The sequence below is a fragment of the Dryobates pubescens genome, chromosome 9, assembly GCF_014839835.1.
Source record: "Dryobates pubescens isolate bDryPub1 chromosome 9, bDryPub1.pri, whole genome shotgun sequence".
Taxonomy (NCBI): domain Eukaryota; kingdom Metazoa; phylum Chordata; class Aves; order Piciformes; family Picidae; genus Dryobates; species Dryobates pubescens.
This window is the reverse complement of record NC_071620.1, coordinates 43,780,222-43,808,182: the sequence shown is the minus strand read 5'-3', so window position 1 is coordinate 43,808,182 and position 27,961 is coordinate 43,780,222. Positions and strand designations below refer to the sequence as shown.

The following is a 27,961-nucleotide window of genomic DNA, read 5'->3' as shown; positions in this document are numbered from 1 at the left end:
GTGCTCTGCAGCGGTGACCAAACCCAGCCTGAATTACAAATGCAATTACATCTACGGAGAACTTCTGGGAGGCCACTTGGTCCACTTGGTGATTTTTTTACCTGAATCAATTTCATTTAGGTTTAAACTACAGCACCGATTGTGAGATGATCAGAAGCAGGAGCTGAGCATGCCAGAGCGCAGCTCATCTCAGGCAGAGGGAACGTCTACCTGAGCTGCTCATCCCACAAAGTCCTACCCATGAGAAAAACCTGCCAGACCCTGTGTACATTCTGGAAACCACCACTGGGACAACATTAAACTGTAGTGAATGCCATACTTACAGGAAGCCCTGGCAGACCTGGCTTGCCCTCTGGCCCCTGCAAGATCAAAAAAAGCCAGCACAGGTTGTGAGTCATAACTGATTTGAGCTATGCTGTTGTGAGAATCTGTCCCCTAGGGCTTGAACGGCAGCTGCCTTCAGGAGGAGCTCACACAAGGGGGCCCATCCTATCCTGGGATCCTGTCAAGTCCAGGAACTGGGAGAGTCCTGTCTCTCTTCCATAAAAGCTGCTGGGGCATGGGCACAGCTGGATGCAGCCATGGGATGTCATCCTGCCACAGGAGAAGGGGAACGGAGGTGTGCTAGGCTAACAGACACAGCTTAGAAGCTGACTGGAGAAAGGATCTTCCCAATGCATATAAATATCTGAAGGGTGACAAGAAGCAGGGGGCATAAACTGGAACCCAGGAGGTTTCACTGGAACATAAGGAGAAATTTCTCTGGTGTGAGGCTGCTGGAGGCCTGGAGCAGGCTGCCCAGAGAGGCTGTGGAGTCTCCTGCTCTGGAGAGCTTCCAACCACCCAACACCCTCCCACCCCACCCCCAACATTGCAGGGTTGGAACTGGATGATCCCCAAAGGCCCTTTCCAACCCACACCACTGTGTGATCCTTAGAAGGAGACTCTGAAGACAGAGGCAATCTGAAGGTCTGCTAAAGCAGCACATACTCACCACAGGCCCAAACAGTCCTTTGATGGTAGAGAAGTTGAAAATTCCATCTGTGTGGTTGAGTAGCAGCTAAAAGAGTGGTTAAGGAACAGGTTAGTTCCATACCAAATTGATTGTCTAGGGCACATTTTTAGAAGCGTGTAGACATCCCTTTACACCTTTCAGAACAAAACCACTCGATACAGAGGGTTTTCTGGTTTAAAGAGTAGAAAGGACCTGAACATCAGCAGCAGAGCTGCCAGTTTGTTCACAGCTTGTGCCTCTTTCTCTGCAAGATCAGTTATGGAGACTTCAGTGCTTGAAAAGCTTACCTCAGGTACTGCTATGATTGGTCCTGGGGGTCCTGGAGGTCCAGGCAGTCCCACAATACTGTTCCCATCTTGCCCCGGTTCACCCTGTTTCAAAAGCATTGCAAATGGAAAGCTCTTTACTGAGCACTAACTTTCACACAGGTTTCTCAGAAAGGATGAAATCCATATAAAGCTCACCTGAGGTCCTGGGTCACCCTTCTCCCCCTTTGGGCCCTGCATGCGATTAGAAAAACCAAGCAAAAGTGACGTAAAACATAAAAATGTTGACAAGTGCTGCTCCTGGCTTCACCAAAAGCACACAGCAAACAGAATGAGCAGTCCCCAGCCCTCTCCAACCACAGACGAGGCCCTGCTGGTTTCAGCTCAACCCTGGAATCGATTTCACCAATTGATTTCCTAACAAAACTTCATCTGGAAGAGAAGATCCAGGGCAGGTAGGAAGTCTTACTGCAAACCCCACATCTGGATACACCCTCATCTCTACCTGCCTCTGTCTGTCAGCAATCTCACTGCTAAGATGAGGGAGGGCCAAGGATTTCAGAGGTAGGTGGACTAAAAGCACCACCAACACCCGTGTGTATCTGCAGTGCACCTGGCACGCCAGCCACAGCCATTTCTGGAGCAGGGGCCACAGAGCAAAGAAACCTGCGTGCATAACACTGAAGAAAACCATACACAGGCTCAAACAGACCAAGGAGAAGAGCCAAACAACTGTCCTGCCTATCGATGGCTTGAGCTGCCCCCCGACAAACACCTCTGTGAGGCGGCCACGCTCGGATCACGCGCAGCAGATGGGCTGTATGGCAAGCAGAGCCCTGCTCCATTGCTGGTCTGTATTAAATAAACAGGCAGATGCTGCTGGGGGGCTGTGGTTATACCCTTGTAAATACTCAGCAAGCTGCAGAGTCACCTTTCGGGGGCCAGGGTGGGAGGCAGAGAGTCACAGGTTGGCTCAAGTGTTTTCATGCAGCTTTACCTGAGACTGAACATGACTCAGATTTTCATTTTGCTCCTGCAGTAGCTGTCATGTGCCAGCTCTCAGCAGGAAATCTGCTGATGCTCTGCTTTGCTTGTTTAACCAAACACTTCCTAGCTGGAGAGAACCACAAGCTGTGTTTCTGTGTCCTTCCTTCCCTTGCCTCCAAGCTGCCAATGCCTGCTCCCCTTCAGAAAGTGCTGTGTGTAGCACACCATCGCTCCTGACAGCTGCATGTTTTAATGGGTTTACCAGGTACCTTCTGCAGCTCAAACTGTTCCTTTGGCAAGCACAAGTGCCAGCATACCCCAAGCCATTTGGTTTCTACACAGAGCTGATCACAAACGCTAACAAGTGCTAACAGGAATGCTTCACAGGAGCAGCCTCACAGCAACAAACAGATTGCCAACAAAAAGGTAATTTTGTCCCAGCTAACTGGCAGACCACGGAGCCGCCTTAACAGATGGCTGGGGTGGGCATCCAAAAGACCAGCTATAACTAGCAAGCCTCTTAACAACAGGGAAACGGCAATCGTGCCAGTTCTGCTTGGACTAGATTAAATCAAAGATGAATCCAGACAAGGTATTGCTGCAGTTGGAGCTGGGATCCTTCTGTCTTTGTGTCCACAGAAGTGGGGGGTTTCCAGTTCTCACTCCTCCTGCTCATCTGCTAGCTCTACACCTCTGACATGTAGGTATCAGAAGTGGCAGTCTAGTCCTAAGTAGCTACCTGCAGGGGAACTGTTTGGTGGCATAAAGAGGCAAAGCTGGCTCCACTTAACATGGGGGAGAGTGGAGATCTCTGGAAACTGCATCCTCAAGGGTCAGGGAAGATGACTGAAAGGCAGAGAGGTGGTTAGCATGTGCTGAAACTCAGGCCAGACTTAGGATGCAGTTGTGGCTTAGCAGTGGCCCTTTTCTCATTCTGAAACAAGTACATTTTTGTTCAGGGGAGGCTGGGCCAGCCTTTTTGGTGTGCCTAAGCGAATGAAGGAGTGTCTGTGTGCTCAGGCTTCATGCTGCCCCTTGCTAGCAACTGCAGTGGTGGCAAGTAAGAGCTTGTGGCCTGCTGGAAAGACTTCTCCATGCTCTGAAATGTGTTGGCATCAGTGAGACCAGTAACCATCAGTGTATATAGTGCAATATTAGCTAGTCAGACACCAGGAATCTGAACACACCTAAAGCATTAGCGGTCACCTCTGCCCTTAGAGTGCTCAAAGTGCCTCTAAAGAGAACACCAAAAAGGTAGTGTAGATCCTAGGAGACAGGTGTGAGCACACTGCTGTCTTTTACACACTACCTCTTCTCTGAAGCCGCTTTAAGGTAGCCAGCAAGCATTGCTTACTCCTCTGATGAGACTGCCCTCAGTTTCTGTGCAAACATCTGTCATGCCCTGTGACATGAGAGCTCTGGAAAGACTTTCCTGAGCCAAACAGCTAAATTGGAAGTGAAAAATGCATGAGAAAAGTGCAAAAAGGGATAGTCCTGCCTGTGAACGTTGCTGCAGGGAATTTGTCAGTGTCTCCTCACAGAGCTGTTAATGTGGCAGCCCTGGCTCTTGAACCCATGGGTGCTCCCTCTGCCTTCCTATCCTGCCAAGCCCTTTCTGCTACCCAAAGCTCATCTAAATGAGCACTTCTCATGCACAACTCAGCTTGGAGTGGCCAGGTCTGCGGTTTCAAGGTGGGGCAGGCACTGTTCTCAGACGCTGAAAGAGCAGCATCTGACATTTGGGGCTTTGTAAGAACTTTTGACTGCTGTGTGGAACAGACCATGGGGTCAGAGAGGTCCAACAGCTGTCTCTGCATTTACACCGTACAGAAGTGATATGGTCTCAGGAATGACAGCACAGCAAGAGTCGTAGCTCCAGAGGAACCTGCAGCTGGATTTGAAAGGATACTGTCAGATCTTTACCTGCATTTAGATAATTTATTTCAACTACTTACATCTTCAGGTGCTCATTAATATTTAGGTGACCGCAGTCTCTTCTCTGAAGGAAGCAGATCCATAACTACAACAAACCCCATAGCAGTAAAATACCTCAAATCCTGAACTGTAGCTTGGTCCTGGGGGTCCAGGGGGCCCCGGGGGCCCAGGGGGTCCTTGTGGTCCAGGTTTCCCAGGAGATCCAGCAGCACCAGCTTCTCCTTTGGGTCCTACTGATCCAGTGACTCCAGCATCACCCTAAAACAAGAGCTCAGTCTATTGGTGTACTAAACATGCATAAGGAGATTCAAGTCAGCAGAATCCTAGAATGGCTTGGGGTTGGAAGGGGCCTTATAGAACCACTGGTTCCAACCACCCTGCCACAGGCAGGGACATCTTCCTCTAGACCAGGCTATTAAAAGCCCCATCCAGCCTGACCTTGAACATCTCTAGGGAAAGAGCATCCTTCTGACTATGTTCGTGGTGCTCAAGCAGGTCCATGTCTTCCTTACTCTGGGGGCCCCAGAGCTGAGCACATTACCCCAGGTGGAGTCTGATGAGAGCCATGCAATGGAAAGAATTACCTCCATCACCCCCCAGACACCCTCCTTAGGGAAGTACTTTGGCCAGCTGAGAAGCCAAGGTTGCTGACTTCATTAGGCTGCACAATAATAACAACTTTTGAGGCTTGTCAGTCCCCTTCAGAACTGTGCTGTGTTACAGGGACACTGCTACCCTGCAAAGACACTGCCTGCTTTACCTTCAGACCCAGAGAACCAGGAAGGCCTTGATCACCCTGTAAGAGAAAACCAGCCCTAATTACTTACAGTAAGAGAGTTAGACAAGCAGCACACAGGCTGATAGCATTTTTGGTTAAGCAAAATACTCACAGATTTCTGTGCTGTTTTGTTTGCTGTCACAATGTCCTTTACATGAAACATTAGACCTCTCATTTAAAAAGAAAACAGTCTGTGCTCAGGAGTTGAGAAGCTCTGGTCTGGTATGCAGACAGGATGCAATCTTGGATTTCAATTACAGCTCAAGATTTTAAAGGTCCAAAGCACACAGAATTAAGCACTGCAAGTCACATCCTCATGCTTCTGAACTCCCATGGGATACCATGGAAGTCAAATGAATGTACAAGAGAATCATGGAATCACTCTGGTTCAGATCATCCGGTCCAACCCTTGACCCAACACTGCCAGGTCCCCACTAAACCATGACCACAGTTACACCTATTCTGAATCCCTCCAGGGATAGTGACTCCACCACTGCCCTGGGTAGCCTGTTCCAGGGCTTGATGACCCTTTCAGGGAAAGAAATGTGAAACAGCTTCATAGATGATTGCAGTGACTACGTAGGGCAGCAAGACGGTGCTGAGCACTGCTGTCACAATCCAGGAACGCGAATGGGTACGAAGGGGCCTGGGGATGTGGCATTTCTCTTTGGCTTTCTTAGGAAAGCAAAGGACGAATGAGAAAGTGGTGGATGGATAAGCACAGTCATAAGGAATTATTTAGGCAGGAAAGACATAAATCCTGTCTTTCTGCCAGGCACTGACACAGGGGTAGCTCCAGCACAGCAGCAAAACAGCAGAGGTGGGAACACAAAGGCAAGGATCTAACCTGCTGATTAAAACTGCCCATAAAGCTGACAAGCGTTATGGTGCTGCAGAAGAGCATTCCTCTCCACTTTCTGGCACAGAAAAACCAGGAACAACTGCCCTTAGGAAAAAGATGAGGGAAAAATCCAAACAAGGACAGGGGAGCAAAGTCACAGGCCAGTTCTGAGGAGCAGGAGTGGTAGCAGAGGGGCACCAAAGCTGCGTGTTTGAGTGTGGTGGATTTGGAAGCTTTCTGAAAGAAAAGTCCAACTGCTGCTGCAAACAAAGACATGACAACATCTGCTTTCAAACCTGCCTCCTCCAACGCAGGTGAGCACAAGACTGCAGAGACCAGGACATGCTGGGAGGAAAAAGCAGAGTCTTCAGTCTAGAGCACTGCTCCAAACAGGTGGTGTGCTGACTAGTACAGCTTTAAGGCTCCTCTGCAGTAAACAAGCCGGCAGACTTATTAGACCTTACTCAAGGGTTATAACTGTATCTTTATAGCTGTTGGCCATGCCTTTGTCTCTTTTCTTTTGGCAAGATTCAATGGTTTGAGCTCCTTCAGCTTCTTCTCACTGGTCATGTACTCAAGGCCATCGCTGAATCTCTCTGCAGCACCATCTCTGTCTTCTGCACAACCTTCTTGAAGTTGAGGGCACACAACCCACCCTGGATGCAGTAATTTAGGGAAACTTCAAGAGTGGCAGTTTTGCAGCAGGCAAGCTTTGGTTCTGTGCCTGCAACAGCAGGCAATCTATCTGCTGGATGCTATGATCCGTTAGATGTCATCTGCTCACTTTTCATCTGCACATTCCCTACTGCTCCCCATTTGCTGGCCACAGCGCTCCCTCGATCATACCCGAAGCCAACCAGTGCAGCAAGCCAACGCAAAACTCAGTACCAGTCCTTATGATGCTGGAATGTCTCACTCATGGGTGACTGAGAGCTGCAGCTGTCACAAGGGTGTGGGTGGGATCCTGCAGCTGTGGGCACCAGCAGTGCAGTCAGCAGCAAGACAAACACGGGCTGCTGCAGAAGCATACGACATTGACACGTCAGTGGCCCACAGAACCCAAAGTGAAGCAATTCCAGTTGCCCTGGTGTGCCCCTACATGTGCCAGAAGAGTGCCTTCTGCAGGGAGCATGTACCAGCGAGTGCCTGGCTGGACTAGCATGAGCCCAGTCGTGGCTGGAGTTCAGCTGGTGAAGCACAGCTCCTATTGCATGCTGCAGAACATGAAACTGTACCCAGCAGGGGATTCTGGACTTCTGGTTATGCTTTTGGAGATGTGTTCTAATAAAGCATCAGCAGCTGGATTCAGTTTAAAAATGCTGAAGCCAGCCAACACTGTGTTGCAGGGACAACTATCTATGATTTTTACAGCCTGAAGTTGACAAAGATTTTCTGCTGGAGTAGGAGCAAGGCAGACACTTAACTTACCTTCTCTCCCTTCCGTCCTGGTGGGCCAATCACTCCATCAAGGCCAGGAGGACCTTGAGGACCCTGTAGAGGACAGTAAATCTAAAGCAGGTTCCACCTGAGAGTCCTCTTCCTAGCACATGCATGCAGCTATTTTGGACCACAGACTAATCTGTAGCACCAGGCCAACATTTGTGTTTCTTGTCCTCTGAGAGTGTATCAAATCCCTATTGAAAGATATTTTAATAGAAAGCCACAGCAAACAGGCACAAAATAACTAAACCCAACAAAAATGAAACAAATGTTAGCATGCAAAAGAACAGTGCTACCCAAGTAGGTTTTGGATAACACTACTACAGGAGTGTTACTATGCAAAAGTTTGTGATGCTCACGCTTGCGTGCAGCGTAAGTCTTATCTAGTCCTGGGAAGAACTGCCACCAGCAGATGGTTGATAGGCAACCAGGGAACCACGTGAGTAGATACTGTTACAGAGAGGATTCACAGAGCTGATCAATGATTAAAAAAAACCCCACTCTTTTTCTTTTTCTATGAAAAACCCTGTTACAGAGGACATATTAACAAATAGGTACTGCCTGAACTCGTAGCAACCTATTTTACAGCAGGACTGTGTTTCACATGTCCCCAGGAAAAAGTGTGTCTACTTAGCTGAAGAAAAAGGGAGCTCCTGAAAGCAAAATTCAATTGATGCTAAGCATCCCTTCAGATTATGTAAGTAAAAATAATCCTTAGCCTCATTCAATGTCAGCAAATGCATCCTTCCTTTTTCTCTGTTCTGGCCCAGCACACATCCTGCTGTGCAGTAATGTGCTTTGGCTAACTAGACATTGATTTGATTTCATTTTTTGTTAAGGAATGAGCATAAAATCCAAGCTCTTCAATTAAAAATACTCTGTAGTATTATTAAGAATTACACAGACTGCAAGCCTTAGCACTTAGTGTTGTAGGACAGAGACTATGTCGATGTCTGTGCACAAATGAGTACTCACTTCAGGACCTGGCTCCCCAGAAGCTCCATCTTTCCCTGGTGACCCAGGAGGTCCTACACCTGAACTGGGTGCTGGCTTTCCTGGAAGACCAGGCAGTCCTGGAGGTCCCGGTGGCCCAGGAAGACCCTAGATAAATCAGGAGCATTGTTAGAACTGGCCTTAGCCAGGTGCATGCATAGAACAGGAAAAGACAATGCAGACTGTTCAGGTTCATAAAACTCACCTTGGGTTCCCACCCAGCTCCTGCTTCATCAAGAATCAATTTTAGTTTCACAGATACCCTCCTTACACAGGGTCACACTGACCTTCTCCGTCCTTGCTCCCTGAGTTGTACCTCCTCATGGCATGCAACAGCAAGCAGGAAGTTAAAAGCCAAAGAATTCTGTGTCAGTTCTCTGTAAGCCAATAAAGACCTTCAAGCCAGGCCAGCGACAGACCCAGTGCTTTGCAGCTTAAGCAAAGTGAAGTCAAGGGATCACTGAACGGAGGGAAGTTGTGCTGGAGAACTGAGAGTTTGTACTTGAGGCCAAAAGCTGACTGTGCTTAGTGCACTCAAAACGGTCTCTGCTCCAAAGATCTATCCTGCATGTTTTCTTCAGTTCACAGGGATCTGGCACTTTGGGATGAGCAGTTTCCAAGTACCTCCTCTCATGTGCAAGTCTTACTGACTGCACCAGCAGGCAAGCATGGACACTCTGCAATTGTGGGGCTGCCACTGTAGGACAGGAGCTCTAGCTCTGATCTGGGGTCACCCACAGGATTCTGTTAGGAAGATGGTGAGCCTGGATCTTCAGAGCAGAGCCTTCCGCAGGGAGCCATTCCGAGCACTCAGCTGTGTGATTGACTACAGAGGATGTCTAATGAGGCTAGTCTCCTAAATTAGGCAAGATAACCAACTTCCAGCAGTGGCAAGAGAGCCATGTGGGAATGAAGCATTCAGCCCTTCAGGGGAAAAAAAGAAATAAAAGTCAGTATGTACTTACTCTTAAAATCTCGGTCTCTCCATCAACGTCTCCAGAACCTGATTCTTCAGATTCCAATTTACTCTGAAATGAGAATTCTATTTTTTAATGCTGCCTCTAAAGATGATAGATGAAAATACCACTTGCCAGTTACTGCAGAACCAGTGAGAGCCAAAGGCTTTGCAGCAGACTGTCACTGGTGAACTACATGAGAACACACAAAAACACCTCAGCCATGTCCCAGAAGCTCTGTAGTGACAGCAGCTCTGCAGGGCACACAGCTGCTCTGTGACTGTTCAAGAAGCAGCATCTCAGAGAAGGGCTAACTTTGGAAGGGTACCTGTCAGCATGAGGAACACCCTAAGGTGCCCATCTAATGCCCAGCCACTGTGCTCTGGAACATGGCTCTTGTTCAAGAGCCAAACTGTGAGGTTCCCCCGGCTGGGATCCAAGGAGACATTTGATAAGGGCAGGCATTTTCTAAAATATTTTGTCCCAACAGCAGTTTGGGTCCAGTGTCACAAGCTGGTTGCACTCATCTGTAAGACAGTTCATGGATTCCAACCACCTTCTCATATCGTGCAGCTTATAGTGCAAACTACAGCCAGCACGCACACAGTCAAATCATTCCTTGAAACCCCTAACGAAAAGGAAGGCTTCTCCATGGAAGCTTTGCTGTGGTTTGTCTGCACAGTGTGTGTAGCAAGGGGAGATGAAGTCCAGCTACCCTTTCCCGTTTGGTTGGTTTACATTACAGAACTTGCTGTAAGCATTTTAACAGAACTCATGATTGCAAAAAGGGGGTGGAATAAACCAAGATGTGCAGCAAACAAAGATGCCAGCTAGAATGTGACTTTTCTACACGTGTGAGCTCCATCACATTTGCAATGAGATAATGGCAACTCATACATAAAATTTAAAAATGAGCTGTGGATTCCTAGTGCAAGCCCTGGATGAGTTTCATGGCTGTGCAGCTTGGCAGACTACAGCCCCACGGACTCAGACACCCAGTGCCCAAATCAGCTACCATAGCACCAAGGCTTATGTCCAAAAGCCTGGGAGTCAGGGGTGCTTTCCCTACGTACTGAGACTTCTTTCATTTCACTCCAGAGCAAAAGGCCTTGAAACTTGCTGTCAGAGACAAGAAAGGAAGGGTGGTACAGGACCTGATAGTCACTGCTGTAGCTAGGTAAGTGGCCTGTGGGTGAGCAAAGCTGCTGGGCTGGAGCACCTTCTCCTAATGATCTGGAGCAACCTTACTGGACTCTTGAAATCAGTATCAGTGAGAGCTCAGCAGAGGGACCTGGCCAGACCAAATCAATAGGCCAAGGTCAGTTCTATGTGATTCAACCAGGCTAAGTCCTGGTTCCTGCCCTCGGGTCACAATCACCCCATGAATGCTCCAGGCTGGGGGCGGAGTGGCTGGAAACTGCCTAGCAGAGAAGGCCCTGGGGATGCTGGGTGACAGTAGCTTAAGATGAGCCAGCAGTGCCCAGGTGGGCAAGAAGGACACAGGCATCCTGGCCTGAAGTGGCAATGGTGTCGCCCGCAGGAGTGGGGAAGTGATTGTGCCCCTAGACTGGGCACTGGGGAGCCCACACCTTGAGTCCTGGGTTCAGTTTTGGGGCCCTTCAGTCCAAGAAGGGCATTTTGGTGCTGAGTGTGTCCAGAGGAGGGCAGTGGAGATGGTGACTCTCTCTCCAGAGTAATTCAAAACCTGCCTGGACCTGTCCTGTGAAACCTGCTCTAGGCAAACCAGCTCTGGAAGGGGGAGGACAAGAATCTCCAGAGGTCACTTCCAACCCCTATCATTCTGTGACTTACTGACAGCAAACACAAGTGACTCTCAAAGTCCTCCTGTCCTCAGCAGCTCAGATTTATAGTGGGCTTGCCAGGGGTGTTTGTCTCTTGCACTCCCTCCGGCGCTGCTCTTGTGCTGCAGAGCTCACACGTTCATGTCTATTGAAAACCTGAGCACCACAGCTTTGTGTGGATCGCAGCACTCACAGGCTGCTGCCAGACGTTTGTCTGCATTTCTGCAGCCCTCCTGTTTATTTCCCGATTCCTCCATGGCAAGCCCAGCTCATTGACAGAGAACTCCCAATACTCACTAAGCCTCTGGAAGGAGCAGATGGTCCTGTGGGTCTTGGCAGCCTGGAGTGTCCTGGCAGTCCCTCACCAGGATCACCCTAAACCAGGAATGAAGATAAATCAGCAAGGATTTAATGATACAAATGCAGAGCAGGTTGTTTCAGCAGCAGCTGCAGCCTGTGTGGATTTGTAGTCAGAAGGCACTGGAACAGGCTGCCCAGGGACGCAGCAGAGTCATCCTGGTACTCAATAAGTAAATATCTTCATTTTATTGCTACCATCTGTGTTGTTTTTTCTCCACTATCACCATGTTACAAATATTTTTCCACGTACTGACCTTTATCTCCTGCCAAAACCATGAAGGGCCGCCCTGCTCATAATTAGTACCATGTCTTCTTTGCCCTTCTTGCATCACCTCTCAGCTTTTGCTGAGGCTAGTTTGAAGTGTTGCTGCTTAAGACAAAAGCTCAGCTTTCCCTCCAGCAATGCTTCCATGTAGCACAGGCTCCAACCCATCCATCCTGGCACGGCAAAGCTGCAAGTTGTGACCTTCCCACCTGGCACCAGGAGGAGAGAGCAGCTGGTGGCACTGAGCTTTTCTCCCAGAGGCATCGCTGACATTGTTAACCAACCTCTGCTGGCCTCTGCTCGATCCCCTAACCTGCCAGTTTGTTATCTGGGCTCAGGAACATTTGGCTCATGTTTTCTAAACTCATGTATTCAGTCAGGTAGCAGGAAACACTGCATTTTACCTGCCTCTTGGCCACTTGCTCGTTGTGCCTGAGAATTCATTAGATAAATGCACTCATTCATTTCTTTGTTCCCCGTGGCTTTGTCGAACGGTTTCTATAGTGATACTGCAGTGACATTCACAGAGAATGTGCCTAATTAATTTGGGAGTACTTTCACTGTCTGCCAGCATGCTCATTTACAGATCCTCCTCATTCATTTCAACATGTTCCTTGCTTTTTGCAGGGATTATTTGATCAGCTCCAGTCAGTGTTCTGTGCTTGCTTTTACACAATTCCTTCCACTTTGCGTGTGCCACAAAGAAGGAAAACCCAGCTCTCACGGAGGGATCACGGCCATGCTTTGGAAGCCCAATTGTCTCTGTTCCCAAGGAGCATCTCAAGGCAGTACTTTCACACTCAACAAGGACCACAGTGAAAAAGTGGCAACCACCTCCCCAGACTACAGAGGTGTAACACCCTATTCATTCCCAGCTTCCCATTTTCGATGTAAGGAAACAGAGACAGGCAGGGGGCTCCTCCTGCTGCTCCTCAGATGTAAATAGTATGCTGAAAAGGCGCTGACTGCCTTTAAAGAGCATAACTGGCTTCAATCTGTGGTGTGCCCAGATCAGTTCTTGAAGCTCTACCTACTTGGTCAACATAATCGGTCCTAGGAAATCCCACTGAGGGGGATAATGAAAATCATAAAATCATTCACCTGTGCAAAAGAGGATCAGAGCAGGGTCTCGATTGTCCTGCTTTCTGCTGCAGGAATCTGGTCTGGTTAAAATATTGCCAAGAGAACACTCTTCATAGGAAACTGTCAGTGTCCCTTCGAGCTTTTGAGCATCCTGGTAGGATTTGTTTGTTGGGTAAGTTACCTTCACAAAGCCTCAGTGAATGCAATACCTCAAATACTGGGTTCAGTTTTGGGCCCCTCACCACAAAAAGGACATTGCAGTCCTCAAGCAGGTCCAGAGAAGGGCAACCAAGCTGGGGGAGGGTCTGGAGAACAGGGCTGGGAAGGAGCAGCTGAGGGAGTTGTGGGTGTTCAGCCTGGAAAAGAGGAGGCTGAGGGAGACCTCATTGCTCTCTACAGCTGAAAGCAAACATCCTGCTGGGATAGCACTGGAGGAACCCAGAGCAGACTGAGAGGAATCTTATCAATGCAAATAAATATCTAGAGGGTAGAGGTCATGAGGATGAGGCTGAGCTCTTTTCAGTGCTGCCCAGTGACAGGGCAAGGAGCAATTGGTATACACTGGAAGTCAGGAGGTTTCACTGAGACTTAAGGAGAAAATCCTTTGGTGTGAGGGTGCTGAAGTCCCGGAGCAGGCTGCCCAGAGTGGTGGTGGAGTCTCCTTCTCTGGAGACCCTCCAAACACACTTGGACGTGGCATTCCTGTGCGACCTGCTCTAGGTGAGCATGCCTTAGCCATTAAGGTTAGACTACATAATCTCCAGAGATCCCTTCCAATCCCTCCCAATCTGTGATTCTGTGAACAGAGACAGAGTTTTATCTTGCAGCTGGAAACAATTAATGCCTGATGCTGTCCCTTTCTCCTCTCAGAGTGCACCAGATCAGCACATGTCCAAGTACAAATGGTGCCTGGCTGGTTGTTGGTTAGTAACAGGACACATACCTTTTCACCTTTCAAGCCTGCTTTTCCTTTCAGTTCTGGCAACCCCTGAAGTCCATTTTTACCCTGAAAGGAAATAAATGTTTTAATGAGACATTATCTCTTATCCAATTAAACAGGTTGTACACTTAACAGCAGAGGCTGGATGTGAGGGTGCCAGCTTCTAACTCTTGGTTTGTGCAGTGGGAGGAAACTCTTGAGGAATATGACAGCTAAGGATTTGTTACTGGGTGCACTGCAATCTATCTGCAGCTCATTCCAGCACTCAGTACTAGGGAGTGCAGCCCAATCCCCACCTCACTGCAACCTCCTCCCAGGGAGCTGTAGAGGGCAATGAGGTCTCCCCTCAGCCTCCCTCTTCTCTAGAGTGAACAGCCCTGGCTCCCTCAGCTGCTCGTCCACAGCCCTGTTCTCCAGACCCTTCACCAGCTTTGTTGCCCTTCTCTGGACCTGTTCCAGCCACTTAATGTCCTCCTTCTAGTGAAGAACCAAGAACTGAACCCAGTGTTGAAGGGAAAAATCACTTCCCTCCTCCTGCTGGTCACACTATTTCTAATCCAAGCCAGGATGCTGCTGGCCTTCTTGGCCACCTCATCCAGATCATTGATAAAGATATTAACCAGGACTGGCCCCAAACCTGAGCCCTGGGGGGCAGTACTTGTGAATGGCCACCAGCTGGACTTAACTCCATTCCCCACCACTCCTTGGGCTTGGCCATCATCCATTTTTTCACCCAACCCAGCCAAGAGCAGACAGTTTCTCCAGGAGGATGCCGTGGATGACAGAGTCCAATGCTTTACTAAAAAGTTCCTACTTGGATGCTTACAACAAGACATCCTGGCCAGGATTTTTGGAAGGTATCTCCAACAGGCGAAGGACAGCCAGATCCTGCACACTCAGAGTGCTTCTGAGAGATGTACCAGCTTAGAGAGCAGCTGGGCACGCCTGGAAACAGCACTCACACCTGTGGCTGCTCCGACTCAGACACAAGCAATACAGGGACCCCAAACAACTAACTTGCCTTAGGACTGATCCTTTATAAGTCCATCTAGGAGTTCATCCCCTTGTCTCCTAGCTGAGAAAAGCACTTAAAGTTCCTGTGTTCTCCTGCTCTCAAGACAAAAGGGCAAGGCACAGGATAAAGCCTTTGTACAGACCTGGTCTCTGCCGCCTCCTGGCGCAACACTGGCACCAGAGCCTTCTTCTAGTAAGACTTGCTGTGTGACAGTGGCAGCCTCGCTGCTGCCTTGTCCAGTTTCTGTGACAACTGGATCTAAATAAAAGAACCACTTATTAATGAGAGACAGAGCAAAATAAACCCCTCTCAGGAGTACTTGTCAGAGTACTGATGCTGCAAGTTTAATGGAACAAATTTAAAATGTGTTAAGATTATGCCCAGAATACATTCCAAAGGTGACCATGAGCCCCTTCCTGACTCAGAAAACGTTCAAAGGAAAGAAAGGGAGGGGAAAGTGACAATAAAATTCTAAAATAAATGCTTCTTTAGGGACAGACAGTTTAAAATATAACCCATTGTGCTGTGGCTGACTGTTCCCCACTGCAGGCAGCTAAATCTGTTCTCTGAATGTTTGCAGGGACTGAGACAAGCACCCACGTGGAGTGAGGCAGGTGGCTGTAGCTGCTGCCATTTGTCCTTTGCCACTATTGACCAGCTGCAGCTTCCAAGACCCAGTGTTTGGTGTGCCAGCTCTTTCCTAACACACAAGATGTCCAACGCAATAGGATTTCCCATTCCTGCCAGCACCCCAAAATAGGGCAGAGGCTTTTCGTACACAGGGTACTGACAGACTCAGACCCAGAGAACACAAACGACCCCAACCCCTCCCCTGAAAAAAGCAGCAGTGCCTTGTCCCTTAAGTTTACCTGCTCCAGAAGATTCCTCTGAGCTGTGATTTCTGGAGAAATTGCTTTCTTCCAAATAAGACAATACAGTTGGAGGGGCTCCCACTGGCTCAGCCAACGTATCTCCAAGCTAAAAACCCCATCAAATCCCAAGGAACTGTTTTTATAAAAGACTTATCACATTGTAAAGCACAAGTCAGTACATCACATCCCTCAAGTGAGTACAGTAAGCAGAGCCACCACATTTGTGAGGCCAAAGAGCAAACCAGACCTTTCCCACTTCCTATCTTGCCAGGATCTGCCCTCAGAAACATTAACTGCTGTTGCCATCCTAAACCCCACACATGCAGCCTTTTTCCTTCATAAAGTTTCAATTCCTTTCACCTTCTAGTTCATTCCTCTTCTCCACAGCACACATCAGGTTCCTCCTGCCAGCAGATTTCACGCTAACCCGGTCAAGCTCTTGACAACAGCTACTGCAGTGTGTTCCAACTGCCCTCATCCAAGCCAAGTGATGGCCACTTGACAAACCCATAGAAAAGGAGAAAGCCCCAAGGCAAGGGAAGTTATCACTGCAGGACTAAGAGCCTACAGCTGGCTGGGACCCAGCCTTCACCATTCTGGCTGCAGGTGGGCAAGAGATGTCGTCTGATACCACTGCATGCAGAAATGTAAGAAGCCTTCTGGCAAGTCCCTGACTACACCATACCCCTAAGCGCTATGTCTACAAGACTCTTCAATACCTCCAGGGATGGGGACTCCACCACCACCCTGGGCAGCCTGTTCCAGGGCCTGATAATTCTTTCAGTAAGGAAATTCTTCCTAATATCCAATCTGAACTTCCCTTGCTGCAACTTCAGGCCATTTCCTCTCACTCCATCACTTGCTACTCAGTTGAACAGGCTGCTCCCCATGTATGAACAACTAGTGACAAAAGGCAGAGCTCACTACCTCAAAAAGCACAATCAAGCCAGAAATGTAAAGCAAATAAATCAAACCAATGTACCTTTATGGGAACATGAGAAGGTCCAAGGACTTCCTGTGTCTCATAAACACCTTCATGGCTGCCATTGCCACTGATGTCCCCAGAAGCCTGTGCGAAAAACAGTCAGGACAGCAAGTTCAAGGCAAACCCCTCATGATCTCCAAGGATCTGGTGGCTTCAGTGCAGCAAAGCTTTGTTTCATTCCTTCTTTCTTTGCTTGTGGTTGGTTTTTTTTTGGTGAAGCCTCGGTGTTGGTTTGGTGTTAATTAAATTTCAATACTTGCAGAATTTAATGAAAATGACTCTTCAGAAAAATGGAAGTCATAGTTCCACATTACAGACAAAAGAAAATAAAGCCATTTGAAAAAAACAAAAACCGTTGTAGGGGCTGAGTACGCAGAAAAAACAAACCCAGAACTCCCCCTTAGATAGTTTGAAGCATGATAGTGTGCTTCCCTGTGCTCCCAGGAAGAAATACTACCTGAAGGCTTGTGGGAAATGTCTAATAGCAAAGGGCTTTGAAATCTCTGAGGCACTGAGGATAAATAAAGAAGTGTTTATAAGAATACTCACAGAAGGGTCATCATCTTCACAATGATCTTCAGTAGCCTTTGGGTCGGACTTGATTGCCAAATGCTGAATTGAGCCCTGTGTGAAACAAAAAACCCCAAACCAGTTTGAGTAAGCAGCATTTTAAATAGCCTGTGGGAACAGGAACGAGATGAGGTTGGACTCGATGATCCTCGAGGTCTCTTCCAACCTTAGTTATACTGTGAACCCGTGAAAAGAAGAAAACCACAGACTTTGCTCTGATTTGCTTGGGAAATTACTTGAAGCATAAAAGCTAACAATAATAAATCAGTTTAAAAGTGTAAATATTTCCTTACATTTTCCTTTTGCAATATGTAGAAAAAATGGCAGCTGTCATGTCCCAAGGACAACACAACTGCTGGGCTGTGTTGTTAGAGCCCCAGCTGAGGGATCTGCTCCTAGAATACATAAGGCACCATCTGGGCTTTTTTTTTCTAGCTGAGAAGGGCATTGCAGCTCCAAAAATGGCACGTGAAAACCCCAACAAATGGAGACAAAGGCTGGGAAGGCAACACCAGCAGGCGATGAAGCGGGTTAGGGAAAAACAACTTTTCAAAGCAGAAAGAAAGGAGATGGTTTCCTCATAGCAGATGTTTCCCATTTTTCAGTTACAAATTACATTTATCTGTGGGATATGCTAAAGGAACAGCAACAATTTCATGTCATCACCCCTCTGGGATACTGACCACACCACTCAGCTTGGTGTCACCTGCAAACTTGCTGAGGGTGCCCTCAGTTGCACTGTCTATGTCCTCAGTGAAGGTAAGAGGGTTTGGGAGCTCTGTAGTAGTGGTTAGAGCCCCATTCTGCTTTGCTAAAGCACCTGATAAGCTTCAGGGAACACATAAATTGAGCAAGTACAGCTTTATCTTCCAGCTACCTTTGTATCCAGTGAGATCATCCTCCTTCTGGTATTGAATGAGAAGTAAATGCACCTGGCTAGTAAGAGTTTAGAAGATTGACTTTCTGCTAGGGTAATGGGTCTCAGAAATTACACAAATGGATACTCTGAAATTTGCCCTTCATAAAAAGGCCACAGAAATCACAGGATCGGTAAGGTTGGAAAAGACCGCTAAGATCAACAAGTCCGATTGTCAACCCAGCATCACCATGCCCACTAATCCATGTCCCAAAGTGCCATCTCTACACATTTTTTTTAACACCTCCAGGCACGGTGACTCCACATCCCTGGGCAGCCTGTTCCAATGGTTGTGCACTCTTGTAGCAAAGACATTTTTCACAATATCCAACCTGAACCTCCCCTGCTGCAACTTGAGGCCATTTCTTGTGTTCTATCGCTTGTTACTATGGAGAGGAGACCAACCCAGGCCTCACCACAGCCTCCTCTCAGGGAGCTGTAGGGGGCAATGAGGTCTCCCCTCAGCCTTCTCTTCTCTAGACTAAACATCCCCAGGTCCCTCAGCTGCTCCTCCCCAGCCCTGTTCTCCAGACCCTCCCCCAGTTTGGTTTCCCTTCTCTGGCCCTGCTCCAGCCCCTCAAAGTCCTTGTTGTAGTGAAAGCCCCATAGGATAGGTTTGCCTTTGAATTCCACAGTAAATTCCATAGTTAATTCCATAACTATAGAGTTATGTGATATATTTACTTTGAAATTCCTGGTATTCAAACTGAACATTGTGATTAACATCTGGACAATTAATAAACTCAGGAGGTTCTAGGAACATCTGCATTTCAAGCAAGAATTTCTATATCTGCATAGCCTGAACTCTAGGCAGATAAGGAAACCAGAAGTGATATAATTTGTACTCTCATTTGGGACATAACCCCAGTAGGCAGGCTTGCTTGGGTGGAACACACACAAAACAGGGATGTGAGGCACTGAGTAGCTGTTCAGACAGTACTTACTGTGAACTTCTCCAGTCCTGTGGCTCCTGCATTACCAACAAATATCCCTGAGCCAGATTCGAACACCAGTGCTCGAGCTGACCTGTGGAAGTGGACTCTCTGATACTCTTCACAGTCCATGAACAAAGCAATGTAATTGCCCTGAACAGTCACTGTAAACCTATTCCACCTGTTAGTCATCACTGGCACCTTGAAGGCAGCAGCCTCTCGGGAGAGATGGGAACCAGGCTCTGTGTAGTACACAATTATTCTCTGGGTGCTGTCATCGACCTGGGACAGTCTCATTCCCAGGTAAATGGTTTTCTGGAAGGCATCTGTTATAGCAAAGAGCACTCCTCCACGATCACTGCTTGGTTTCACCGTCACCACGACAGCAAAGTCTCTGTAGAAGGGCACTGGCATTACTGCACTTGTCAGGCGACCAATGTTGGCATCCGGACCAAAGCTGTAAGCGGGAAACCCTCCGTAGCCACTGACGAAGTAGACAGAAGGAGGGAGAGGGACTCCAATCAACTCCATGAGGTCCAGATGTCCTTTGGAGCCTCGCTCTGCAGCGTGAGAAACCCATCAGTTATTCTGGAGGGGCACAGCCCATCTCATGACATGGTTCCAGAAAGGCTTAGAAGCTGTAGCACAGAGTGATGACACCAGGAACACTTCTGATGCCTCAGGCCACAGCTCAGCCACTGCTCACACGCACCCAGCTCATGCCTGTGCTCACACAGGTGACCCAGCTGACTCACATACTAGAGAATCAGAGAATTGGAAGGGCTGGAAGGGAGCTCTGCAGGTCAACTAGTTCAAGCCTCCTGCTAGAGCACATTCACCTAGATCAGGTTGCACAGGAACACATCCAGGTGGGTTTGGAATCTCTCCAGAGAAGGAGACTCCACAGCCTCTCTGGGCAGCTTGCTCCAGGGCTCCAAAACATCCAAACAGAACAGAAAGGAAAAGGGTGTGTCAGTCTGGATGCTGCACACGGAGCGAACTGGAAAACTTGGCTTAAAATACCAGATTAAAATCAGGCGAAACAAAGGATTCTTGCACTTTGCTAGCTGATTCCAACAAAGGTCTGGAGAGGTTCTCACACCTCTGTTACTCATTACTTACGTGGTACCATTCTGGACTATGTGCTGCAAAGAGATTGGCCATTGTCCGAGCAGCTCAGAAGAGAAATGGCAGAAGTTCTCCCTGTGCCTATTTAGCCTGGAAAAGACTTTTAAGGTCATCAGGTCCAACCATTAACCCAACACTACCTGCTAAACCATGTCCCTAAGCATCGTGTTTATAGTTACAGCCCAGCTGAAGTAAATTCCAATTTATCATCTCTATTTGAGCTTCAGTACTTAGGTGCTAAGAGAAGTTATTAACTCCAGAAAGTCTGATGTGCTCCATGCAGAAAAAAAATCCCTGGCATATTTTTAGAATGTACAGAAACTATGTTTAGAAACACAAAAATTGGGTCCTTATCCAGAAACTGCTTCCCTTTGGCACTTTCAAATGCTTTGCACTTTCTAGTAGTTTGAAAAACAGACACAGGTTTTTTCTGGCCAGTCACTGGGAGCAGCTGCTAGGGGAAGAAATTGGGTCAGGAGCAGAGAGCTCTCAGTGTGCAGGAGGCTTCCTGAGATTTGCCTTTGGTAGGACACCATCAGGGCAGCAGAGAGAACTCCCACCCCTCAGGGAAGCAGAGCAAGGAGACCCAAACCAAGGAGGCAGAGCAAAGCTGTTCCCAGCTGTTGCTGCAAGCCAGCTGCACTGCTCTGCAAGGGGCAGCGGGCAGTGACAAGGGTGATGGAGGAGCTGCAGAGGTTTGGTCAGTCTAGACCCCATGCAGGTTCAAAAACTGGCTGGTGGCCAGGCCCAAGGAGTGCTGGTGAACAGAGTTAGCTCCAGCAGGTGGCTGGTCACCAGTGGTGTTCCCCAGGGCTCAGTGACCTGGCCGAGGGGACTGAGTGCTCCCTCAGTAAGTTGCAGATGACACCAAACTGGGTGGGAGAGTTGATCTGCTGAAGGTAGGAAGGCTCTGCAGCCTGGATCCTGCCCAGTTTGGTGTCATCTACACCTTTGTTTCTGTAAACCTGAGCCAAGCTGACCTCGCTTCCCTGTCTTTGTCCAGTCCAGATAATCGCACAGCTGGGTTGGAAGCAGGGTGGTTAAACCATCTCTTGTCTGGATGGTGCAGTGCACAGCCTGTGTTGTCTCTGCTCTGCATTCAAAGCAATGCTGTAGCTACAGCAGAGCATAATTTCATACTGGATGCAGCAGGAAACCTTCTGCTTCCCTCTTGCCAAGGTGCATTTATTTTGCCATTATCAAGAACTATTTCTAGCAGTTACCTAAAGCAGAAGAGTATTTGCACATCTGCACCATAAAATAGGAGCTAGTGCCACTGCTGCTTTCAGGAGGAATAGCATCTGCTCTGCTTGCTCAGCTGGGGCACCTTTCTAGCTGCCATTGATACACTGCAGAACATGCATAGAATATATTGGTATGAAAGGCTGGAGCCTTTCTTGCAGAGGCCTAAGGGCACGTCAGAAGCTCTTTTCCGTGGTGTTGCACACCCAAGATTCGGGCTGCAATCAGTAGGAGCTGCAGTACTTGCAAACATGCAAAATCAGGCCTGGTATATCTTTTGTGCAAATCACTTCCCAGCACTGCCTGCCAGCCCCTGGGTTTATGCAGCTATCATCCTGCCCTCTTCTGGACAGCAGTGCACAGAGTTCACGCGTCCACTTTGTGCACAGGCATCTGCACTGCACACGGCAGCCTGCCTCTCTACCATCTTACGCTGTGGAGAAACTATTTCACTACAGTACTCTCAAGCTGATCAGCCAGAACCCCTTTGTTTTTGTGCACTGTTGTTGTCCTGTTAGCTACTTGTCTAGAAGATCTTCAGTGTACATTTTTGTGCCTGACTACTGGAAGAAAGCAAATGTCACTCCAGTCTTCAACAAAGGCAAGAAGGAAGATTCAGGCCACTAGAGACCAGTCAGCCTCACCTTCATCCCTGGGAAGATGATGGAGCAGCTTGTCCTGGAGGTCATCTCTAACCATGTGGAAGACAAGAAGGTCATCAGGAGTAGCCGACATGGATTTACTAAGAGGAGATCCTTCCTGACTAGTCTGACAGCCTTCTATGAAGCCATGACCGAATGGGGAGATGAGCTCTGGGTGTCATCTACCTTGACTTCAGTAAGGCTTTGGATGCTGTCTCCCATAACATCTTCATAGAACAGCTCAGGAGATGTGGCACAGAGGGTTGGTCCATGAGGTGGATTGAAAATTGGCTCCACAACAGAGCTCAGAGGGTCGTCATCAGTGGCACAGAGTCAACTTGGAGGCCTGTGGCCAGTGGTGGTCCCCAGGGATCAGTGCTGGGTCCAGTTTTGTTCAATAGCTTTATTAACTACCTGGAGGAGGGCCTCGAGGGGACCCTCAGCAAGCTCCTGATGGTGCAGAACTGGGGAGGTGGCTGACACCCCTCAGGCTGTGCTGCCAGCCAGCCAGAGCTGGGCAGGCTGAGAGCTGGCTGCAGGCAAACCTCAGGAGGTTCAACCAGGACAAGTGCAGGGTCCTGCAGCTGGGGAGGGATAACAGCAAGTTAGAGGCTGCCCTGCTGGAGAGCAGCTCCATGGAGAAAGAGCTTGGAGTGCTGGCGGGCAGCAAGTTCTGCATGGGACAGCAATGTGCCCTGGGGGCCAAGAGAGACAATGGAGTCCTGGGGGGCAGCAAGGAAAGTGTGGCCAGCAGGACTGGGGAGATTCTGCTGCCCCTCTGCTCTGCCCTGCTGAGACCACAGCTGCAATCCTGTGGCCAGTTTGGGGCTCCCCAGTTGAAGAGAGACAGAGACCTGCTGGAGAGAGTCCAAGGCAGAGCCAGGAGGAAGATTTGGGGACTTGAGCATCGCCCCTGCGAGGAGAGGCTGAGAGCCCTGGGGCTGTTGAGTCTGGGGAGGAGAAGGCAGAGAGGGGTCTGATCAATGTCTATCAATAGCTGAGGGCTGGGGGACAAGTGGAGGGGGCCAAGCTCTTTTGGGTGTTGCACAGTAATAAGACAAGGTCCGATGGATACAAACTTGAGCATAGAACAACATGAGGAGAAACTTTACAGTGAGGCTGCTGGAGCGCTGGAGCAGGCTGCCCAAGGGGCCTGTGGAGTCTCCTTCTCTAAAGACTTTCCAACCCCACCTGGACGTGTTCCTGTGTGGACTGCCCTGGGTGATGCTGCTGTGGCAGGGGGTTGGACTGGATGATCTCTGGAGGTCCCTTCCAACCTCTACCACTCTGTGATCCTGTGAACATGACTCTGTGCATACAAGCCTCACTGAATAGCTAGGCCAGATAGCAAATATACCAAGGAGCTCTGTCCCAGAGCAATGTAAAACTGCTTGTCACCCCAGAAGAATGCTTATTGCATTTAGCACTTGGGTATGTCCAGAGACATGCAAGATTTCTGCTGGGATCAGTCTCACTTGGAGTTAGCAAGCACTGGTTCCTCCATCCAGCTAAAGAGCTGCCGCAGAGCACAGGCTCTCGTCAACAGCCTTTTCTCTGCAGAGGAATGCAGCTCTGTGCAGAGGTGCTTAATGTCTAGGTGTTGATGCTAAAGCACTCACCCTCCCACTCCTGTGCATGGCTGAGGGAAGTCCTGTGCAGCAAGCTCATTTGGCTGCCTTGTGCATGCACAGCTCTGTGCTCAGCAAGCAGCAGCAAACAAGAAGTCATCTGCAGCACCCAGCAAGCTGGCTCAGCCCCTTGCAAAGCAGAAACCATAACCAGCATTCACATGTGCCAGCTGCTGAGAAATTCTCTGCTAGGTAGTTGTTTACATCTTTGGAAACAGCTGTCCTTACATGACAGATGAAGGCATAGGCTGCTCCACAAAGTTCTTAATCCTATTCCACAACTCAGATTAATACTGAGTCTTACATGTTTCTACCAGCTGCTACACATCGTATTTTGGATATAAATGTCAAAAAGTGCATCTAGCCCTTACTCTTGTCACAAGGAAAGAAATCATTCTGGTCCTGAAGTCGGTAGGAAAGTCTTCATCAGCCTAAATGGATCTCAGCTTTGGTCCCTAACTATTTTAGCAGTATTTTTCTCTTTGAAAGCCTCTGCATCAGGAACTAGCAGAATATGGAAACAGAGCTGACATGGGGCACAGCTTTGTGAAAGTGCTACCCAGACCCTCTGAAAGCAAACATAAGAGAAAACTCCAAATGCCTGGCCCATGGCTCCTCTGGTGCTGAGCAGCACCTTTAGCCACAGCAGCAAGAGACAAAGCTAACCTCTCTCCTTGCAGCATAGTACAGCATCCAGCCTCCCAAAGATACCTGGACAAAGCTGACTGAAGAACTAAGGAGTCTGCGTCTGTTAAGTGCTGTGCACCTGGGGCAAGGATGGACTCCGGCTCTATGGAAGAGAAGCTGTGCGTGGTGCAAATATGTGAACCGTGACATGAGCTAGAGGCACAGGCAGGAGAGCAGCAGCCTTTGCGTTTCACCACCAGGCAGCAACACAGCAGCTCATCAATCAGACTGGGGGATGTGCCTTGAGAATCAGTGGGGCCTGTGCCTGCTCTTTCACCTCCTCCAGGCTAGCATGTTTTAATTTCTGGTTTGTTCATAACAGCCCAGATGTAAGTTATCACTCTGCCCTCTCTCTCACAGTGGCCTTGGAAATCAGACAAAATATGTTAAGTCTTACTGCACACTCTCATGGGGTGGGGGGGGAATAAATATTGCTGTTCTTGTTTCCTTCCCTTTTCTCTTTTTTATCTTGAATTTTAGGGGAGAAACTTTTTGGAAGGCTGTGACCAACACCCTTCATAAATGTTACTCATTTCATGTGCCTGACATCCATTATTGATTTTTATCCTTCTAAGTATATTCCCAAACATTCTCTATGGTAACTGATTTAGTGAAAGATTTGATATTATAAAGCCCAGGATTCAAAGAAGTTGAAAACCTGTTGCAAGGTAGATGATATGGGACCAGCAACATCTAACAACAGGCATCATATTTGGCACGACATTAGAGCTTACAGCTCAGTGCCTTCCTAGTGCTGAAGGTACCAGTGGAGATGCAGGGGAAAAAACCAACCAGTGCAGTCCTACTTACCCTCCTTTTCCCAAGAATTTCATTTCCCAAGAGCTACATTTCCCTTCTTTTATATCTTAGGGAAAATCATGTGTGCTTTCATTATGCTCCTGTTGTTCATTTCCCCAGAGAATGCCCTGAATGGATTAACAAAATATATTTCAAATGTCATTTTTGATGCAAAAAGTTCTAAGTTAAAATCCTAGCTGAAGTTCTAAGTCAAAGGCCTTCTTGTCTGAAACCAACTCTAATATAAGTGATCATGACCCACAGCACACTGTTAATGGCAGCCTGGGGCCAGACAAAGCTTTCACTGTCAGAAACAGCACTGGAACTACAATCTGCAAAACCACACTGCTGCTGTGGCACTTTCAGCCGGGCTCTAGTAGGACCAGATCCACTGAATGCTGGTCTAGATACACTCCAGTCAAAAACCTCCAACCAGGTGCAGCTGAGCCACTCACTACAAGAAGAACACTGAGTCGCTGGAGTGTGTCCAGAGAAGGGCACTGAAGCTGGGGAAGGGTCTGGAGGAGCAGATGAGGGACCTAGGGCATTTAGTTTGGATGAGGCTGAGGGGAGACCTCATTGCTCTCTACAACTCTCTGAAAGGAGGTTGGGATGAGGTAGGGGTTGGGCTCTGCTCCCTCGTATCAAGTGGAAATGGCACCAAGTTTTGCCAGGGGAAGTTTATGTTGGATGTTAGGAAAAAATTCTTTCCTGCAAGAGCGGTCAGGCACTGGAACAGGCAGGTGATGTGGTCACCAGCCCTGGAGATGCTCAAAACCCACACAGAGATAGCACTTTGGAACATGGTTTAGTGGCCATGGTGGTGCTAGGTCAATGGATGGACTCTGTTATCTCCAAAGTCTTTTCCAACCTAACTGATTCTATGATTCTGTGACCGTTTTAGGCTGTGCCTTTAAGAAAGGGACAGTGCTGGGGCACTCTGGCTGAATATTTTGAAAGCATTCAGATATTCCAAACAAATTTCATTGGTAGATTGGTAGAATGCAACTTTAAGTTTTAGTTCAGTTGGAATCTTTCTCAGTTCCACTCTGTTCTGTGATACTGTTCTGCCTTTCCAGCCTGTCTGCTTCTGAGCAACTAGCCGGAGTTGACCTCAAATACCAGATAAGAACTAATCCTTGCATGTGCTTGGAGCCTAACAGAATTTATTCCTTAATAATTACCTTTCTCTCTCTTTCTAACCCTTTTTGGGAAAAAAAGGAGGTATCGGGAGAGAGGGAGGTACAGGGGGGGAAACCCTCCTCTGGACAGAGGAGGATTTTGTTCTGTATTACTTTCTTTGCTGCATATTTCTGTATATATTGTAAATACTGTTATATATTGTGTATATACAACCTGCATTCCATATTGCTTGTGAATACAGCTCTACCCTTTGCTTCTCCGACTGAGTCAGCCGTGGTTTCTTCCTTTGTGGAGGAGGGAGAGCTGGGCTTTCTCTCACCATGGGTTAGTTGTTTAGGTGGTGTTGGATTGGTTGATGGGTTGGACGCGATGATCTTGAAGGTCTCTTCCAACCTGGTTTATTCTATGTATTCTATGTATTTAGGAGGAGACTTGATGGGGTACTTGGTGCCATGGTTTAGTTGATTAGATGGTGTTGGATGATGGGTTGGACTCAATGATCTTGAAGGTCTCTTCCAACCTGGCTAATTCTAATTATTCTCACCACCACATTTCCATTTTGGCGCCCAACATGGGGGCCATCTCTTTTCTGTATTTGTAACATTAGTTTTCTAAATGCTAATCAACCACACCTGCCACAGTTTGTACTTAAAAGGCTAAGAAAGCTGGGCTACTTTTCAACTCAGGGCAGATAGCTGTGAGTAGTTTTACCCTAACTATGGATCACAGATACAGGAGCAAACACACTTTTATTTTGCTTTCAAAGTCAGATGGAGTTTTGTTAAGTTAATTTACTGTTCTCCTGACACGTTAGGTTGAACTCAAACAAAAGCTCTGCACAGGAACCTCTCTCCTCAGTGAGAGGGGAGACATCCACTACAACCCGTTGTGTATGGAGGAGGAGCTGGCTGGCCAAAGGCAGAAGAAGACAACCCAGACACCTGAGTGAGAAACTGATGTGAGCAGCAGGACTGCCGAGGCCTCATTTTGACTGGAGTTTTGTCATGTGTTTGGATTCCATTGTCAGGAATAGTTAAGCACTCACTAAAGCTTTCCCAGCATTTAAAACATCTCACAGCAGATTGCTAGTTCTGCAAGCAGTCCCTCTCTCAGTGCAGACACAAAGCATTTGCCACCTTGCCTCCACTCCTTTTCCCTGAGATGACAAGAACTTGGTGTCTGCCAGGCCCTGTGCGTGTCACACTTGGTGTGCCCAAGCTCAGGCTCAGAAGCTGCCATGCAGACACATGCTGCCCTTGTACGTGCCTCCTTTCCTCCACAGACCAAGCTGCACTCAATGCGTCACTGTGATGCGTGCCTACAGCTCTTCTCTTCAGAGCAGAGACAGCAGGCTCTTTCTTCAGCTCCCCAGAGTAGCTGCTTTTACTACTTACAAACCACAGATTTCCCACTCTGGACCTCACACATGAGCTGCGCAACAGCAACCCAACCCAACCCGATTTTAGCTACACAGCTTCATACAAACACTGCAAAGCACCAATTCAGTGAGCTGTTGTCTTCATTGGGATGAGCATCAAAGTTTCCTTGAGAAGAAAAATTGAACAAAACCCCAAGCTTACCTGAACCTAGAAAAAGGCATATTGGTGGGATTCTGGATACAGATATTGCCCCATTCACAGAGATGGAGTGAATCAGTGCGGTGACTTTACTCTCCCTTGGCTTTGGATACGCACAGCCTCAGACAGTACATTATCCACATTTCCAGGACATTCTTCACCACCA

At 48.1% G+C, this 27,961-nt stretch overlaps 1 protein-coding gene across 1 annotated transcript in view; it reads right to left on the bottom strand.

Moving 5' to 3' along the window:
- The window catches only part of COL15A1 (collagen type XV alpha 1 chain), a 71,743-nt gene that overhangs the window by 31,979 nt on the left and 11,803 nt on the right, over positions 1-27,961 (bottom strand). Inside the window, exons 3-16 of the mRNA XM_054164032.1 lie at positions 18,964-19,511; positions 17,083-17,157; positions 16,531-16,617; positions 15,528-15,654; positions 14,819-14,934; positions 9,221-9,283; positions 8,238-8,363; positions 7,251-7,313; positions 4,964-4,999; positions 4,318-4,461; positions 1,480-1,515; positions 1,303-1,386; positions 995-1,060; positions 324-359 (exon numbers count right to left, since the gene is read on the bottom strand). Coding sequence (XP_054020007.1) covers positions 324-359; positions 995-1,060; positions 1,303-1,386; positions 1,480-1,515; positions 4,318-4,461; positions 4,964-4,999; positions 7,251-7,313; positions 8,238-8,363; positions 9,221-9,283; positions 14,819-14,934; positions 15,528-15,654; positions 16,531-16,617; positions 17,083-17,157; positions 18,964-19,511 — 1,607 coding nt within the window. The remainder of the gene's footprint in view (positions 1-323; positions 360-994; positions 1,061-1,302; positions 1,387-1,479; positions 1,516-4,317; positions 4,462-4,963; positions 5,000-7,250; positions 7,314-8,237; positions 8,364-9,220; positions 9,284-14,818; positions 14,935-15,527; positions 15,655-16,530; positions 16,618-17,082; positions 17,158-18,963; positions 19,512-27,961) is intronic.